The 15,941-nt window shown below is 42.9% G+C and overlaps 1 protein-coding gene across 2 annotated transcripts in view; it reads left to right on the top strand.

Moving 5' to 3' along the window:
- The first annotated feature begins 989 nt into the window (after positions 1-989).
- LOC120732655 (mannosyl-oligosaccharide 1,2-alpha-mannosidase IA) overlaps positions 990-15,941 on the top strand; it is a 192,202-nt gene continuing 177,250 nt past the window's right edge. Inside the window, exon 1 of one of the 2 annotated variants that reach the window (XM_040030405.1) lies at positions 990-2,747. In XM_040030405.1, the coding sequence (XP_039886339.1) occupies positions 2,202-2,747 (546 nt within the window). In that variant the 5' untranslated portion in view covers positions 990-2,201. The remainder of the gene's footprint in view (positions 2,748-15,941) is intronic. The other variant, XM_040030406.1, reaches the window with a different exon arrangement.

Raw genomic sequence — 15,941 nt, 5'->3', positions numbered from 1 at the left:
TATTAATTATTATGTGCAAATACACAAAATTCCATATTTAACCAAAATTATTAGGCTATTTGTAATAAATTGTATTCTCTAAGTAACAGGATGAGCTGACAAGAGTACAGAAGTGCTTTAGAGAAAGCTGAATCAGGGTCAGGTTTTGCAGCAGCGCAGATACATTAGAGGGAATGAAAAAAACTAAACAAAACCAGTGTGAGGAATAGATAAAATGTATTGCAATCTATAGGCCCCGTGTGTTTTGCAAGATTTCACAAAAAATATGAGCTAGTTATAGATGTAAAAAAAAGTTATTTATAGGGAACAGATAACTTATCCTGAAGAAAATAATAAATCCGAATGGATAGTTGACTGTTATCCATCCAGTAGGTAATGGATCCATTTGGACTGGGGTCAAATGAAGGGTTCAAAACCTCCAAGAAGATGCGTCATGTCCTGCTATCAAAGAGCTGGACGCCAGAAATTCATTAAAATCATCTTTTGCAACCAGCTAACATGATTTTATTGTTATTTTTTTAAACTCTGGATAGAAAAAATATGTAATTAATTGAAACAAATCTTTTCAAATCCGGGGTAAGTGCTGTCAAAACAAATGAACTTGGGACCCTAATTAATACTCAATAACAAATCCTCCTGTGGATAAAGGATCAATTCTGAGGAACGTGTTGAGTAAAAATAACTCATCAGGTGGAGGGTTTCGGGTTTCATTCATGGACAATGAAAACAAATTTGAACAAAAACAAAAAAAAATCTTATCTTCCAACATGCACAGAGCCCACTGAGTAATCACTGACTCTCTCTTGTTTTGTGGGTGTGTGTGTGTCCTTCTTAATTGCTGTTGATATCTGCTGCAGATATATCCATCCTCTTCAGCTTTTCAAGGATTTCCTCGTGGGCGTGTGTGTGTGTGTTGGTGTGTATGTGTGTGTGGATGCTTTCCTAACGTACAGGGCCACACAGACCCCTCTCCCTTTGTCCAAACGGCTTAACTGTGTTTTGATAAGCTGTTGTGAATTTCCATCAAGAAATCCGACCAGCCCACTGGATTGTCGAGCAGCGGACCGTTTCCCCCTCCTCCTCTTCCTCCTCCTGCCTGCACTATATGTTACATTTCCAGCTCTCTCCTCTCGCTTTTTTTACGCAAGCGTGGACGTCCACGGCACGGCGACACAAGTGCGCACCACAAGCGAGCGAGAGCGAGAGCTAGGCTCAGGCTCGGCGGGCGGACGTTGGCCGGGTATTGGAGAGACGACGCGGCGGGGGTGTCTGTCTTTGTTGGGAACCGGAGGACTGGACGGTGGATTTGTTTATTCTCCGGATTTTGGATCGTGGGGGGGCTAGGACAACTTCGCACGGGACAAAACCCGCCTTCTTTCATGTCATCCGGCGATTTGTTTCGCCCGGCGTGTTGACGCCAGTGAGAGGGGGGAAGAAGAAGAGGGGAAAACGGGAGCACGGAGGAGCGCATCTGACAGACGAGCGGCAGGAATACACACGCGTTCCCGTGCACCAGCTGCACCAGCACAGACGCTAACGACATTGGCTCGTGATTCTGAAACGTGTTTTAAGGAGCTTGTGATGCGGCAACGTGGGTCGGTGTGAGCGGGGACGAGGGAACGATGCTGTGCCGTTCGCTCGAGGCTGTGCACCGTAGGGCAGCGTGTTATTGATGATCTGCACGGCGTGGAAAAATGCATCGAGTCGCAACTTTGTTCAGGGGTCTGACACACAATCATCTCCTTTAAAAGTGCATTTATATGTTCCCATGGCGTGCGCTGTTTCCATGAATATAGCTTAGTGTTTCAGTGAACGCCTGTGCCATTTGTTCATCATCCCGGAAGCCCTGTGCTGTTTATGCTTTTAATTTTTTTAGACCCTGCATCCTGCAGTGTGTTGATGCCGGCGGGTTGCGTTATATAGATGAAAATCTTCAGATTCGTGTTGCCAAATGATTGGTAGGCTGAATTGTGAATGTGGGCAGGCCTAACCTTCGCTTTATGCAGATCAAATCGATAGCGAGATAAAGACTGCTCTGGCAAGCTCTTTATGCCACTCTGCAAGTGTCACGGGGGGTGTGTTTGGAGTCCCGCATTTTGAGTTTTTACGCAAGCCTCGGGGCAGCAGGGAAGCTGCTCAGTGGAGTGGAAACTGTCAAAACACTGTCTCGGCTGTAAGGCAACGTCTCAAGAAAACTTTCAATGGTTTTCCGAAAGTTGCCCGGTGTCTCGGCATCGGGCATGGGTCTGCGCCTGTCCCAGAAATTCATGTTTCTGCTCTTTCTCTCGGGTTTGGTAACACTGTGTTTTGGGGCCCTCTTCTTTTTGCCCGACTCTGTCCGACTAAAACGCATTTTTCTGTCCAAGACAGAGATCCAGCCAGTCACCGTTGGCTCCGGCTCAGAGAACGATGTCAGGGAGCACTTAAAAAGACCCAAAGACCAGGGCATGACCTCGGCTAAAGGAGAGGCTGGCATCAAGCTGAAAAGTCAGAGCCGCAAACCCCCAGTCTCTTACGAGGCGACCGAGGTCCGGCTCGCCGGGGGCAAAGCGCAGGAGGATCTGAACCTCTCCAGGTCTAAGACAGAGTCCGCGTCAGAGAAAGTGACATCCTCTAACCACGGTGCCAACTCGGATACTTTTAGTTACAAGAAGTTCAGAAGGTGCTTGTTCAAACCCCCTCTGGGAAGAGACAGCGGCAGACCGGCCGACCCGCAGACCAACGAGCGCCGGGAGAAAGTCAAAGAGGTAAGGAAGCCACTGTGACTTTGCTGCCGGAACATCAAGTTCAATGTTCCTGCAAGAGGTGGATGACTGGCACGTGATAGGCACAAGTACAACATAGGCTGTGTTGAGATATGAGAAGTAAACCTAACGGGAAAAAACAAAGCAATACATTTAGGGGGGGGGAATCGAGGCCAGATATAATCCAAGATAACGCCTAATCTATCAGATAGACCGAACAGGCTGCAAGCAATACTTTTGTGTTTATGTGGCTTTATCTGTTTTTAATGTTGCTTTTGAATGGGAGCTTTTTCATGCTGTCAAAACACAACAGACTAACACAGCAGATAAATGGCAGTCTGCTTTTACGTGGAAAAAAACAGGCGTTCACTCTTGAAAGAAGTAATTATATTTACAATGTTTAATCTGACTTGCCCGAATTTGGCTCACAATACAGGCAATCTCTATAGAAGCAGTGTGGCTGTTGTTTACTGAGCTGCTGTCCAACAGCCAAAATAAAGCCCTTTTCAGTCATGTTATTTGTCTAAATTTACCCAACGCCTTTGACTATCGTAGTTTAATTCCTGCTGGAGTTCTATTAATAAAGACAGAAAGCGGTTTCTGGACTAATGATGGACTTAATGGTCTCCCGTTTGTGCACAAAACTAGAATAGCAGGGGAACATAGCATCTTTTTATATATTTCTTATTAAACAATTATTTCATTTGCCCATGTGACAGTCTTTAAATTAGCTGTGGCACCTCTGTATCTGCCTCACACAATCGCCTGCAAATGATAGGAGTGCGTGCAGCTTCTCTTTGGCCAGGAGCTCTCCAAGCTGTGTGCCAGCCTTTGTTGAGCCCTATGGGTCCAATAAGGGCTCCAGAGTGGGAGCGTCTGAGGATTCACACATCTGTACCCACTCAAGGCAAGCGAGGCTGGTGATGAGGGGAAAGAGTAGTAGGAGTGGGAAGGTGGGGTGTGTTGGGAGTAATCGCTGGCCAGAGTGTTACAGATGGGTTTCAGCCTCGGTATGTGACACTCATAAGTCCTGTTGTCACTCTCGCTTCCAGCTTGGTGTCACCCTCGCACGCTGCTCACATGCCTTTCATACCCAGAGGTGATGTGCTCCATAATGACTGAGGCGTCAGAGAACGGAGGGTGATTTGCCCTCATGCACTGAGCTCTCACTGACTCATAGCTCCTCCTTTTTGATGCTCTCTCAAGTGAATGTCAGTGTGACTTTGCTTTCCTGGTGCGTTCAGCTGAGCTCTGCAAAATTCATGCCACGGGGTCGGAATCGTCGGAGGAAAAGTTATTTTTCACCACGCCCTCCACGCCCACTTATTGTTGTGGAATATTCATCTTGTTTCCGATAAACCGAGACGTTTATCAAAGTGCTGAAGAGCAGACGTCAGCCGTGCTCACTTGCATTGTATGCTTTCAGGTCTGCGTGCTTGGCCAAATTTATGTTTTTGCTATTTGCTGTTGTTGTTGCTGCAGTTTCCATCATCTCAAGCCTGCTGGCAGTGCTGCAAACAGCTTCTTTTTTTTGTTTTGTGTGCTCTTGTTTAGTTTTTGGGGGTTTTGTTTCCTGGAGGCTCACATACACCCTGCCAACACAGGCTGACACATTGTGAACCTGTGTTTTGTCCAGGTTCACAGATGCAAAATCAAAAAGCAACTGTAACAATAAAACTGACATGTTTTGATGCTTTCTCTCTCTCTTTTTTTGTATTTCTAATGTGTGTTTCTGTGAAGCTGGATCTGTCATTCAGAATACATGTTTGCTTTTTGTTTGCTGCCAGTCGTCTAAACTCACAATGTGGTCTACATCCCTGCAAAAGCACTCCCTTTTTTCACTGTAATGGAATGCAGAGAGAGGGTATCCCCCTCCCAAAGCTAACAAAAAGGCTCTGGTCCAGCCCACTGAGTGCCTCAATGCCCAAACTGTGAATGGGCATCGTTTTTCTTAAATGCCAACAACTAGAAAGCAGACTCCCCACCTTCTTCCACTGTGTGTATGCGTCCACTGGCAAAGAGAGGGTGAATCGAGGGACAATGGCTGCCTGATCACACATTACAAATGTTTAAAGGCAGCCCAACCCTGGATCAGGCCCTCAGGATGAACTGCCAAAGTGCTATAAGTGTTTCGGAAACAAATTCTGGGACAAGTTCGCTCTCCACCAAAAGTCTTGAGCAGGATAAAGATAAGGGTTATTTTCATACAGCCTCCTATTTGTAATTCTGTGACGTTATGGCTCACTGAGTCGCCTGCATGCCTATACTCCTGCCTCATTGGCTCTGGCATAAGAAGTCGGATAGCAGAGATCGCACCACAAAAATGCGTGCCTGGAGTAACAGGAGGGGTTTCCTTTTCTGCATGCACATTTTGTTGCTGATGTCCTTTACATTCAGTAAGGTTAGAACTTGGAGTGCAGTAATCCAGATCCAGAGCACAGCCAAACAAACACAACTGCAGAGCAAAGGAGATGTCAGGGAGTGATGGGAGCTCTGAGGCACATCCAGACTGAAGCCTCTGCATCGTGTGGTTGTCTCCATGACATCACATACATTTAAAGAAAAAGAAGAAAAAGCAAATTTTGCATTAAGAGGTGGTGTCTGTGAAGCCTGTGATGTGCTCTCTTCTCTGTCACCTGAATGTTTAGCAGAGATGTGCTGGTACAGGAAAATGAAGCTCTTTGCTTGTGTAAAGCAGAATGTGATGTGGCCTCTAACATAAGATGTATGTGAATGGAGGAGATGGAGTTGACAGCTTTGAGTACTGCAGTGAGAGGACAGAGCCACTGCAGCCTCTTGTGGCAGAGCCTCCTCTAGTGGAGCAATAAAACTCTTCAGGGCTGGTGTGTGTGTGTGTGTGCGCACTAGTTTGTCAAGTGCTTGGGGACAAATCAGAAGTTTGACAGTTTCAGTTTTGTTGTCACTGTGCTTATTCATCCAGGCCCGAGCCCACCTGCATCACAACAATCAAATGAGGTACATCTGTTCTGTTTTGAGACAAGTCTATTTATTGGTCAGCTGGCTGTGTGTGCGTGCCTGCGTGCAATTCACAATAATGAACAGTATGCTAGAGAAGTGGAAAGCCCCCTTTTTGTGTATTTGAACAAAAAAAAAATAAAGTGAGACAGTTTTTAAAGTACAAAGTGAGTAAAACGACAGCAAAAAGTACAGAGCAGCGATAAGACGGCTTAGTTTTAGTTAAACCACCTTCAGTTAGTCTGTCAGCGAGGTGAACAAACAAACAGCAGCATCACAGACCTCATCTGCCTACTTCAGCTTCCAGATGAGTAAACAGCTGCAGGGAAAATTGCTTTATTTCCAGCAGAATTTACCAGAAGACATTAAAAATTCCCAAGGTACTAGTAGTTTTTTTTTTTTTACGTTTCAAAAAAGAGAAACTGAATGATGTCATGTAAAAGTGAACTGAAACTGCATCAGCTGCAAAACTGAAATCTCCTGGAATACGTTTTGGTCAAAAAAAGTGCCACTGTGTGCCATATTTTTAGATACAGTAACGGTTTTATTTGTCCTTCAGACAACACAGTGGTACTTTAAAGTAAAGTGTAAGTTTCAGTCTTCTTTAAGAGTATAATTGTGGGGGGAGACCAAAATCTGAACCGCTGTATGACACAAACATGAGCACACTCACACAAAACCAACACAAAGCCTCACAAATAGGTGAGCTTGTAGCTGGACCTGAAATCCCCTTATAGCCGTAATGACCAGTGAGCTGGGTGACTGTCTGAATAAAACGCTGCCGTTAAGCTGGCGCCTCCTGGCTGGCTCCGAGCGTTGTGACCTCCCTCCGCCCCTCATTCCCCTGCTGTCTTCTGCTCTGAATCAGGTGTGCCAAACAACCTCCAGTCTGAGCCAGGAAAATGGCCGCCTGCTGAGAGAGAAGAAAGAAACGGAAGACGAACAAAGTCTTAAGAAAAGGCTTACACTCTGCTAGTGTTCCCACAGAGCTGGAACATTTGTGCTTTTCTTCTCCTCTGCGGATGCTGTGCAAATGTCAGCGCCTGGAGTTTGGAATGTGAGCCCATCGTTGTCTTTGGTCTGTTTATGTGGGGAGAGAGCCGCTCGGCCCGCTGGATATTGATATATTGTGCAAGTCAGTGGCGGCTGAGGCAGATATTATAAACCCGTCAGTGTTGCTGAGCACAGATTCCGGCCTCCTCCGCCACACAAGAAGTAATCGACCCTTTCATCTATGATCTGAAACTTGAGTTTGTACTAAATTAGAATTTTTTAGTGGGTTTTATTCTGGGCTACTTAGCACTACCTGGGCAATGTCACCGGTTAATGCAGTGAGACAACACCAAAGCCTGGCAAGCAAAGCGATCCATTATTTACCTAATCTCCATAAATAGAATCTGTATGTGAATATGCAGAATCTGTTGGGATGGGATTTGTGGCGCTGGTTACCTGGTCACTTTTTTTCCCTTTTAAATAACCAGCACTGGTTAAACAATGAAGTCAGGAAGTCTTGGACAGATCTTTGATGGCTACATTGGAACATTTTGGACCAAAAATATTAGACATACTGGAGAAAGACACAACATTTCTGGTTGTGAATCAATCTAGGGAACCTGAAACTGCATCTGGGCTTGTGTTCTACCCACTTGTCTATCAAGGCATTTTTGCTCACTTACAAGCAGTGAATATGGTTGTGACTCATTATTCTTATAGGTTCGTCACTTTTCAGCTCACTGCTGGATATACTGAAAGTCTCCTGCTGTTGTTTCATAGAAGATTGTTGCAAAGTCACCAATGTGTTGGCGGTGTTAAACTAAATTGAGATCATGTGACGTAACCTTGCATTGCGAAAGCTTCAGCGAAAAACAATACACTCAGTTATAGTAGTGAGATGACATTTGCAGAGTGTTTATAGAGGAACATTAAATATCTAAGCTGCTGATTATTTAAACTGCATACTGAGTCTGATTAGATGAAAACTCAAAGTATCACAGAACAGCACCTATTACTTAATGACCAAGCAAACGCAGATATTTGCACGATGCCGGTTGTAGCTGTGAATGCACGGCCACTTTCCACTAAACGTTCAAAGAGGGTTTTTGGTATTTTAATAATTTACAAACATGAATACTTTTCTTTGCCTTTGTTTTGCATCAATGTACAATTTGTCATCCCCGTGCATTGTACACAAATAAAATGATGAGTACTAGTAATCAAGCATACCTTTTTTAAATATGATGCTTGATATCTAAGGGAGAAAATGTCAGCATGCTGCTATTCTGCATCTTCTACCAATGTGATGCAGCGATGATTCGTTTCTTTTATTGCAGTTGCTTTCCTTGTGTAGCCTTAAGTGGACTAAATAATGAGTCACCTGCAGGGACACAACTTAAAACTGTTTTGGACAGTTGGGCATTGAATCCACAGCTGATGACCTTAAAGGTCAACCTATCTTCGTCTAGGAAGTGTGTGCTCTGCAGAAAAACCAATGATTGTAGAAAACACATGCATATATATATATACAGTCATTGGGAATAACGGTAAGATAGGGAAAAATTTCCCCCATCAGAGCCACCACAGTTGCTTTTTTCTGTAGGTGATAAAAGCTGATTAAACTACACGGCACCAGGTCTTTCCCCAGGCAATCACTGCAGGAAGTAAGTGATCAGGTGAAATGGAGAGAGGAAAAGGAAGGATGCACGTGAAAAGAGGGAGATGTTAGCTTCCATCCTTTTGCATTCATGGCAGTTTTCTTCCTGGATTTCCTTTGTGGTGAGGGCACTAGCTTCAGGGAAAGTTTCTCTGTTTAGGCATGCTTTTCAAGAGGTGTGTATCTCTGTGTGCGAGTGCGCTTGTGTGTACGTACATATCTCTTGTGCAGGGCATTCAAACGAAACGCTTTGTAGATGGCTAAGATGTGCAGATGGGCTGCTTTGTACAAGTATATTTGTTTATTTTCGTGTCTGCTTTTCCATGCGCTGCGTGTCTTTGAGTGTGTGTTGGTTTAGATTACAACAGGAAGTGGAGGATTATTTGACAAGGGAGGGGCTAAAAAGTCCACATGTTCAACCAGAATTTTATAATAGTGCAGTTTAGGTTTGGTATTTTTTTTACAGCATTTTGTGTGTGTGGTTGTGTGACAGCTCGGTTCTGTCCATTTTTAAAATGTTTGTCAGTTGAAATTGCACACAGCTATTAGACTTTCCTGATAATGTGGCCTGGTCAACAGTTTGCAGATGTTTTCACTTGTTACAGAGCGAAAATCCAGCTGTTATCCCCCCAACCTCCTTGTCATTTGTCCCTGTCCATATTTGCACAAGCTTTTACATTTTATCTGCCTGTCTGTTTGCTGTTCGAAGTCCTGCTGGCAATGTTTACTATAGCCTAAAGGGTTTTACATCAGTTACCAGAGAAACTAGACTGTCAAGACTTAAGGTCGGGACCACTTTATGCCGCACTTAGACTCTGTACTCAAACAGCGGAGCTGTGCTCTTGTCAGCAGTCGTGTGTCTTTCTTATAAGTAAATTTCCACTTTACTCAGATTTTGTTACACGGTCCAAAAACCTTTTTTAAACCATCACCCGTTCCATTGCTGTGATGTTGCAATAGGTTCCATGGAAGCTCGTTTATCCTGAGTTCACAGCGTTGCTGACATAATGAGGTCATAGTGTGTATATATCTTAATCCTGGCTTCTGAAGGCCTGTGATTACAGCAGAGAAACACTTTTTTTTTTTTTTCCTGACTGGATGCTCCATAGTGTTCCCTCCTGGGGCAGTAGGTTTTTGATAAGGCCAAAACTTCCCAGTTTCTAGCTACAGAAGTTATATATCATGTTGTATATCATGATCATACATCATAGTCTCACACCACTTTTAGGCTTAAATAAATAAGAGCGTATAATCATGTTTTCCCAACCATTATCTGCCCTCTTTGACTGCTCTGGCAGACATTATTAGCTCCATAATAACAACAAAGGATGACAGAAGCAGCCTTTGTGACTGTTTGTTGCCATTTCTGTGAATGTATGTGGACTGCCGTCTTCTTTCAAAAGCACTCCCTCGTGGCAAAAATCTTCTTGTTGCACACATGCTTTCAGCCTCCTTGAGTTTTGGCCATTGTATGATGCCTGGCTCTGCGTGTGTGTGTGTGTGTGCTTGCGTGCTACAGATGAAGAAAATTGCAAAGATGAAGGGTCCAGGCCTTGGCCTTGTTTGCTGCAGACTCTGCGTGATGTCCTTTGCTAGGTGCCGGATGAAATTGCCCCCACCGCTTCTAACCCCCACGTTCCCTCTTTGGCCTTGCTGCTCAGGCAGGGAAAGAAGGAGTGGAGAAGAGTGGCCTAGATGTAACCAGCAGACTCTTTGAGCCCCCAGCTGAGTTCCAGCCTCTTGCCTTTATGCCTGCCTAATTGGTCAGAAACAACATGGATGGCTATGTTCACAGGGTACAGACATTAAGGACCTGGCTTACCCTCATATGTCGTCCTTATCCCGTCTGTCTTTGTCGTCTGTGTACTTGTGATTTTCTTCGTTTTAGAAAGCGCTGTCACTGACTGTGTTCTTCCTCCTTGCATCTCGGCTATGTGTGTCCTCGGGCATGTTTACTGCCAGAGCTCTGCCAACCATCCCCTTCTCTGCATCACCAGAGAGTCAGCGTGAGCTACCCGGCTACTGTCGCTGCAGATTGGCCTGTCTGCATTGTTGTTGTTGTGTTGTGACATGGTTTCAGCCTACTTTCAAGATGGCTGAATAATGCTGTCAAGCATTTGACCTACAATTTAGCCGGATCCACAGAAGACAGCATCAACTTTTGTTGGCCAGGCTCATGTTTTCTGCCACGGCGGGAACAATAAGTTACTGTGGAAAGTTTGCTAGAGCATCTTCACGGTCAGCACAGTGCTGTCTAGTTTTCTGTGGGTTGAATGGGGAAAATGTGTCTCCCTAGCGATTTTCTTCTTCATTGGCATCAGTGGGCAAATTGCCATTAATTAGCTGAATGCTTACAAGACCGTTTTAGCCAGAGCCGGGTGTATTTGTTCATTATTATCACAATTAAGCCCCTAATCAAATGACAGCAATGGTGCTCAGTGCTCATTAGGGACCCATATAGATTTCTTTCTTTTCTATCAAGGTTGGATGATAGGCTTGCAAGATAATTGCAATTTTCATTCATTCACAAGTCTCTGGAAAGGCAGTTTAAAAACAAACTGATGTGATAGTCTGCTAATGACTGTTTGTGCATGTGAGCACTACCAGTCTGTTAATCATTAATCGGATGAGAAGTGTAGGACAAAGGTTTTTCATCATATTTCTTGCACCGAACAGACGCGGCTTGATGTGGAGAGATGCGCCCGTGTGATGCATTTTTAGAATAAGTAAACCCTCCGAGTCTCTTAGATATTTATCTTGACCAAGGCAGTTGAAATTGAACTGTCAGTGCTCAGCGAAATATCACTCAAAGTACTCCTGTTCTGGAGAGCAGCTGCCACAGAGGGAACATTTATGAGCTTTTCAAAATTGCTATTGACAGAAATCGTTTACTTAAAAAGTACAGCTAGAACCCCCCATAACATGTAAGTGTTGAGTAAATATACTCTCTCAATATAATCTTTCTAAACATTTAATATCCTGAAAACTACTTTCTTTTTTTTCTCGTGTGATGTTCTAACTTAATCTGTTGTCTGCTTTAATTTACATTCAAAGCCCATTTGTGAGGCAGTGTCAGAGTTTTGTTTTATGTTGGGAATTTTTTATTACCTCCAGAGAAAGAAACTCTGAACTTTTTGTTTTGTCATTCAGAGAAGGGTGGGTGATGATACAGAGAGCTTCGACAACAGGAAATGGGTGTAACTCCTCGTCCAGTTTCGGAAGTGAATGTGGGTAACGTTTTTTCTTTTTCCCTTTTTTTTTTTTTTTTTTTTTTTTTGAGAACTCCAGATGTGTCGTGTCACTTAATCAACTGTGACAGCTCGAGGATACGGGGCATCGTGCTCAACTTGAGGAAAAACAAATTGGTCTGTGTTGAGCTTCCGGAGAAAAAGTAACACTTTGGCTTTCACTTTTGTAGAAATAACATGTATGTTAAACGTGAGCAAAATTCCCTCTAATGCTGAACTGATACTGGTGTTATAATGCGGTAGTGTGAGAATGAATAGGCTGTGCTATTTTTTTAAACTTCCTATTTATTAACAAAGCCCCTTGTACTATTTGTAAACCATCAGAGAAGTTACAGCTGCATATTCTGAAGAAACAATACATTACAGTAGGGTGAAAATATATTTGCGTCATTCTCGTATGCCTCAGAAAATCCAAAATGCTTTTAAATGATTTTATTTATTAAGAGTAAAGAGCTATTCAAACCTACTTGACCCTGTGTGATAAAGTAATTGCTCCTCCTTGTAAATTCATGAATTCATCGTGATTAATTATGTTTCTTTGGAAAGCTGAGTTCAGTTTCAGGAGCCAGATCCAGGTCTGAAAACTGCCAGACCTGCTGAATTAAGAAATCCCTTAAAACAAACCTTTCTGTCAAAGTAAAGTAGATTAAAAACTGTAAAGAATATCACAGCCGTTTCTTCAGGACTCCACTCAACCGCGGTGAGAGCCAATATCCACAGATGAAGAAAATTTTGAATACTGGTGAACCCTCCCAGCAGTGGTTGTCTGACCGCAATTACTCCAAGAGCGCATCGGTGGCTCATCCAGAAGGAAAAAATTAACCCACAACAACATTAAAGAACCGTAGGCCTCACTTTTCCCAGTTAAGGTCAGAGTTCATGATTCATAAATAAGAAAGAGACATTTGCCAAAAAAAAAGACACATCCTGATGATTCCCAAGAGTTTTGGGCAAATATTCTGTAGACTGACGAGACAAAGGTTCACCCTTTTGGAAGGTTTGCATCAAGTTATGTCTGGAATATACCTGACATAGCATTTCATAAAGAACGTCATACCAGCAGTCGAACATGGTGGTGGTAGTGTGGTGGTCTGGGGCTGCTTTGCTGCATCAGGACTGGGACGATTTTCAGTAACTGAATTCTGCTCTCTACTAGAAAATCCTGAAAGTCAGTGTCCAACCATCAGACCATCATTTTCTGAAATCGAGTACACTTTGGTTATTCAGAAGAACAAAGAGCTGAAACATGCCAGCAAGCCCTGCTCTGAATGGAAAAAATAACTAAATTGAAGGTTTTGGAGTGGCCTAGTCAAAGTCCGGACTTTAATCCAACTGAGATGCTTTGGCATGACCTTAAACTGGCCATTCATACCTGGAAAAGAGAAAAGGTTTCTTGAACATGCCTAGAAAACAACTTTGGTGGTCTTTGCATCAGTTCTCCAAGTCTCTTTGGTATTTCAGTGATCATGGCGGAGAGGACGGTCTAACATGCTGGTTTAGATCATATGTGTTAGGTTAGACTGAGAACTATTGATGCCAATGGCTCGTAGAATAAGAGTAACGTGTCGTTCATAGTCATCCAACTCTTCGGTGACTTGTAATCCTGAAAGAGATCACACCCTTTACAACAGAAATGTTTCATCACACAAGAGGGTTGATCGCTTAGAGCAACTTTGCACTGACATGCAGCAACCCATATTTCTAAAGAGACCCAAACAATCTACACAAAACCTTTTACCACAGCATAAAAGAGTCTGTCCTCTCTGTACATGTCAGAGGTTTTCTCTTATTGTTTGCCCCTCCTTATATTCAAATACAGGAACTGAAACAAAATCGTGCAACCTTAAATCTCACTAACCTTAGTATTACTCTAGCATTTAAAACAACCAGAGTAGCTACAGCAAAAATTCACAACTGCTGACCAGTAAAAGCTCAAATATAAGATGAAGTCAAATAAAAATGTCCATTAGTAAATGTCCCACATGGACATGCATCCATTTAATTTAAGCCAGGACTGCAGTTTTATCTTCGGAGCCATGCAAAGTAACCGTTTAATTAGCATCTAGGACACAGATATCTCTCCTTTTTTAAAATATCTATCTTTGAGTGGAGAACTTGTGTGTTCTGCTGTAGTCAAAACGTTGTACAATGCTGATAACAGTTGTATGGCGTCTGTTCAGCTTTCATGGCTAACTGGCACACTTCCAAAGGCTTCCAACTGTGAGCCCTCAAACGACCAGATAGGCCTTTTTTCTTTAAATTTTAAAGATAAAAGTAATTTTATATTTAAAAAAACAAACAAACTAACCAATGAAACATACCTATTAATTGCAACCCTGCACAGAATCTGCCAGCCAGTCAACAAGCCACTTAGTGCATAGTCGCATAATCGGCGCCTGTTGTGAGGAAAGTCAGTTTTCACCTTAGTCCTTTAAGTTTGTACTACAGTGCTTCAGATTCATGCAGATGATCTAATTAGACTTCAGACTTTATGTGCTAACAGTGATCAATCTTAGTTAATTTGGCCCACCGTTAGAGTGGAAACCTGCTGCTAGCTAAACCTCCCCCAGAAGATCTGAGCCTGCTCATCCACTCTCTCATTATCTCGTCTGTCGTGGTCTTCCAGACACACAATGGAATTAAGATAGAAATGAAAACAACTCTTCTAATGACATCTCTGGGTGACCGAGCTGAAGATGTCTTTTACCTACAAGGGAGGAAAAAAACAGTGTAGCTAGCTGAGATCATGCTACTTTTAATTTACTCGAATTCACCGTGCATTTTGAAAATGATTACACAGTAATGACACGGCAGCAATTTTCAACATCATAATATTAATTACACACATTTCATAAAAGAACCTTAATTGTGGCAAAGTGCAATATGTCTAAGCTGGGAAATTTTAATGAAACCTGCCTTTTAGACTGACATAAAGAGAAACTGATGGTAGACGTGAATGAATAATTTACTGAGTTTTAACTGCACGAGTGTGTATTCCCAATCAGTCCGGCCTTGAGATTGGACGTGTGCCCGAACCTCATGAGTTCTCTATCTGAACGCAGGCTTGTGACTTAGCAACAGCTCAGTTTATTTGTGTTTGGTCCCAGGCAAATCAGGAAGACCTAGTCTCTTTAACTATCGGTTGTTATTGGAGATTAATTGGTATGAGAATTTGCAAACTTTCAGGTCGGAGTGACGCTTGTTTTTATTGATGTAATGTAAAAATGGGAAAGGGTTAGGGAGTGCGGTGCTGCTCGCGTGCATGTAAAATATCTAATATTCAAATACTGAATGCACTTGAGGCTTGAGCTCAATACTGTTTAAAAGTAGCACAAAACATGTTGGAATATAAATGCAGCTTTTCCCTCTAGTGTTAATTATTTGCTACTTGAAAAGTAGCCACAGATTTTCCCCTTTGTTCAAATAAGCAAACCTTTGGTGTTCTTGCGTTCCTGTAATATTTTCTGTTTTGTTTTTTTTAAACCCTGTTGCAGTGACAAACATGGTCACTGCAACAGGGTCAGTACAGTCTGACATTACAGTTTAAGATAGCCAGCAGTGCAACAAACCTGAAGCTGTAAACCAAAGGTCAGCCAATCTGCTTTTCAGTTTAGAGTTAAGAGAATTATATTTGTGGAACAGCCTGTGGCTCATATCAGTTATGTGACAACATTAATACCTCCTGCTTAATATTGTGTATACACCCCCTAGTTGCCAAAACGGCTCTCTCGGGTCCTGTGCATTGTGGGATGTTGCCTCAGTGAGTCAGGCTTCTTATTTGCATCCTACAAATGCTCCGTCAGATTGGGATCTGGCGAGGGGAGTTTGGAGACCAAACAAAAGTCAAAGCCCAGTTAACGCCTATGGCTCTTGTACTCTTTGAGGCATTCCCAAGCTGTTTTTGTGGTGTCGTTATGTGCATTGTCTTACTGGGGTAAGCTGTTGTCTTTGGGGGAGGGGTTGCTTTCTTTGCAGTGATGTTTAGGTAGGCGTTTCCCAGATGAACATTGTATTGAGGGAATTTAATGCCGTTCTTTTGGCTGATCAGCGCACATGGCAATTTGATCACCTCACCTTTTAATAGGGTAAGAAACATGAGCTCTGGGATGATCAGGAAGACTAAACAAGACAGATTTTTGCCAGATAAGCCACAACTTTATATGACTAAACATGAACACGCATGCAATATTGCTCATAACTTAAAAAAAAAATGAAAACTTGAGTACACAGGTATGACAAATACAGCAGTTCAAGGTGTGAAGCTGTGAAATGGAGCCAATCGAGCGAATGGGGGACTTGTTTTGTAACTTTTTGGCATTTCCT

The sequence above is a fragment of the Simochromis diagramma genome, unplaced genomic scaffold (genome assembly GCF_900408965.1).
Source record: "Simochromis diagramma unplaced genomic scaffold, fSimDia1.1 OVJJ01000361.1, whole genome shotgun sequence".
NCBI lineage: Eukaryota > Metazoa > Chordata > Actinopteri > Cichliformes > Cichlidae > Simochromis > Simochromis diagramma.
This window is presented reverse-complemented; position numbering and strand designations above follow the sequence as displayed.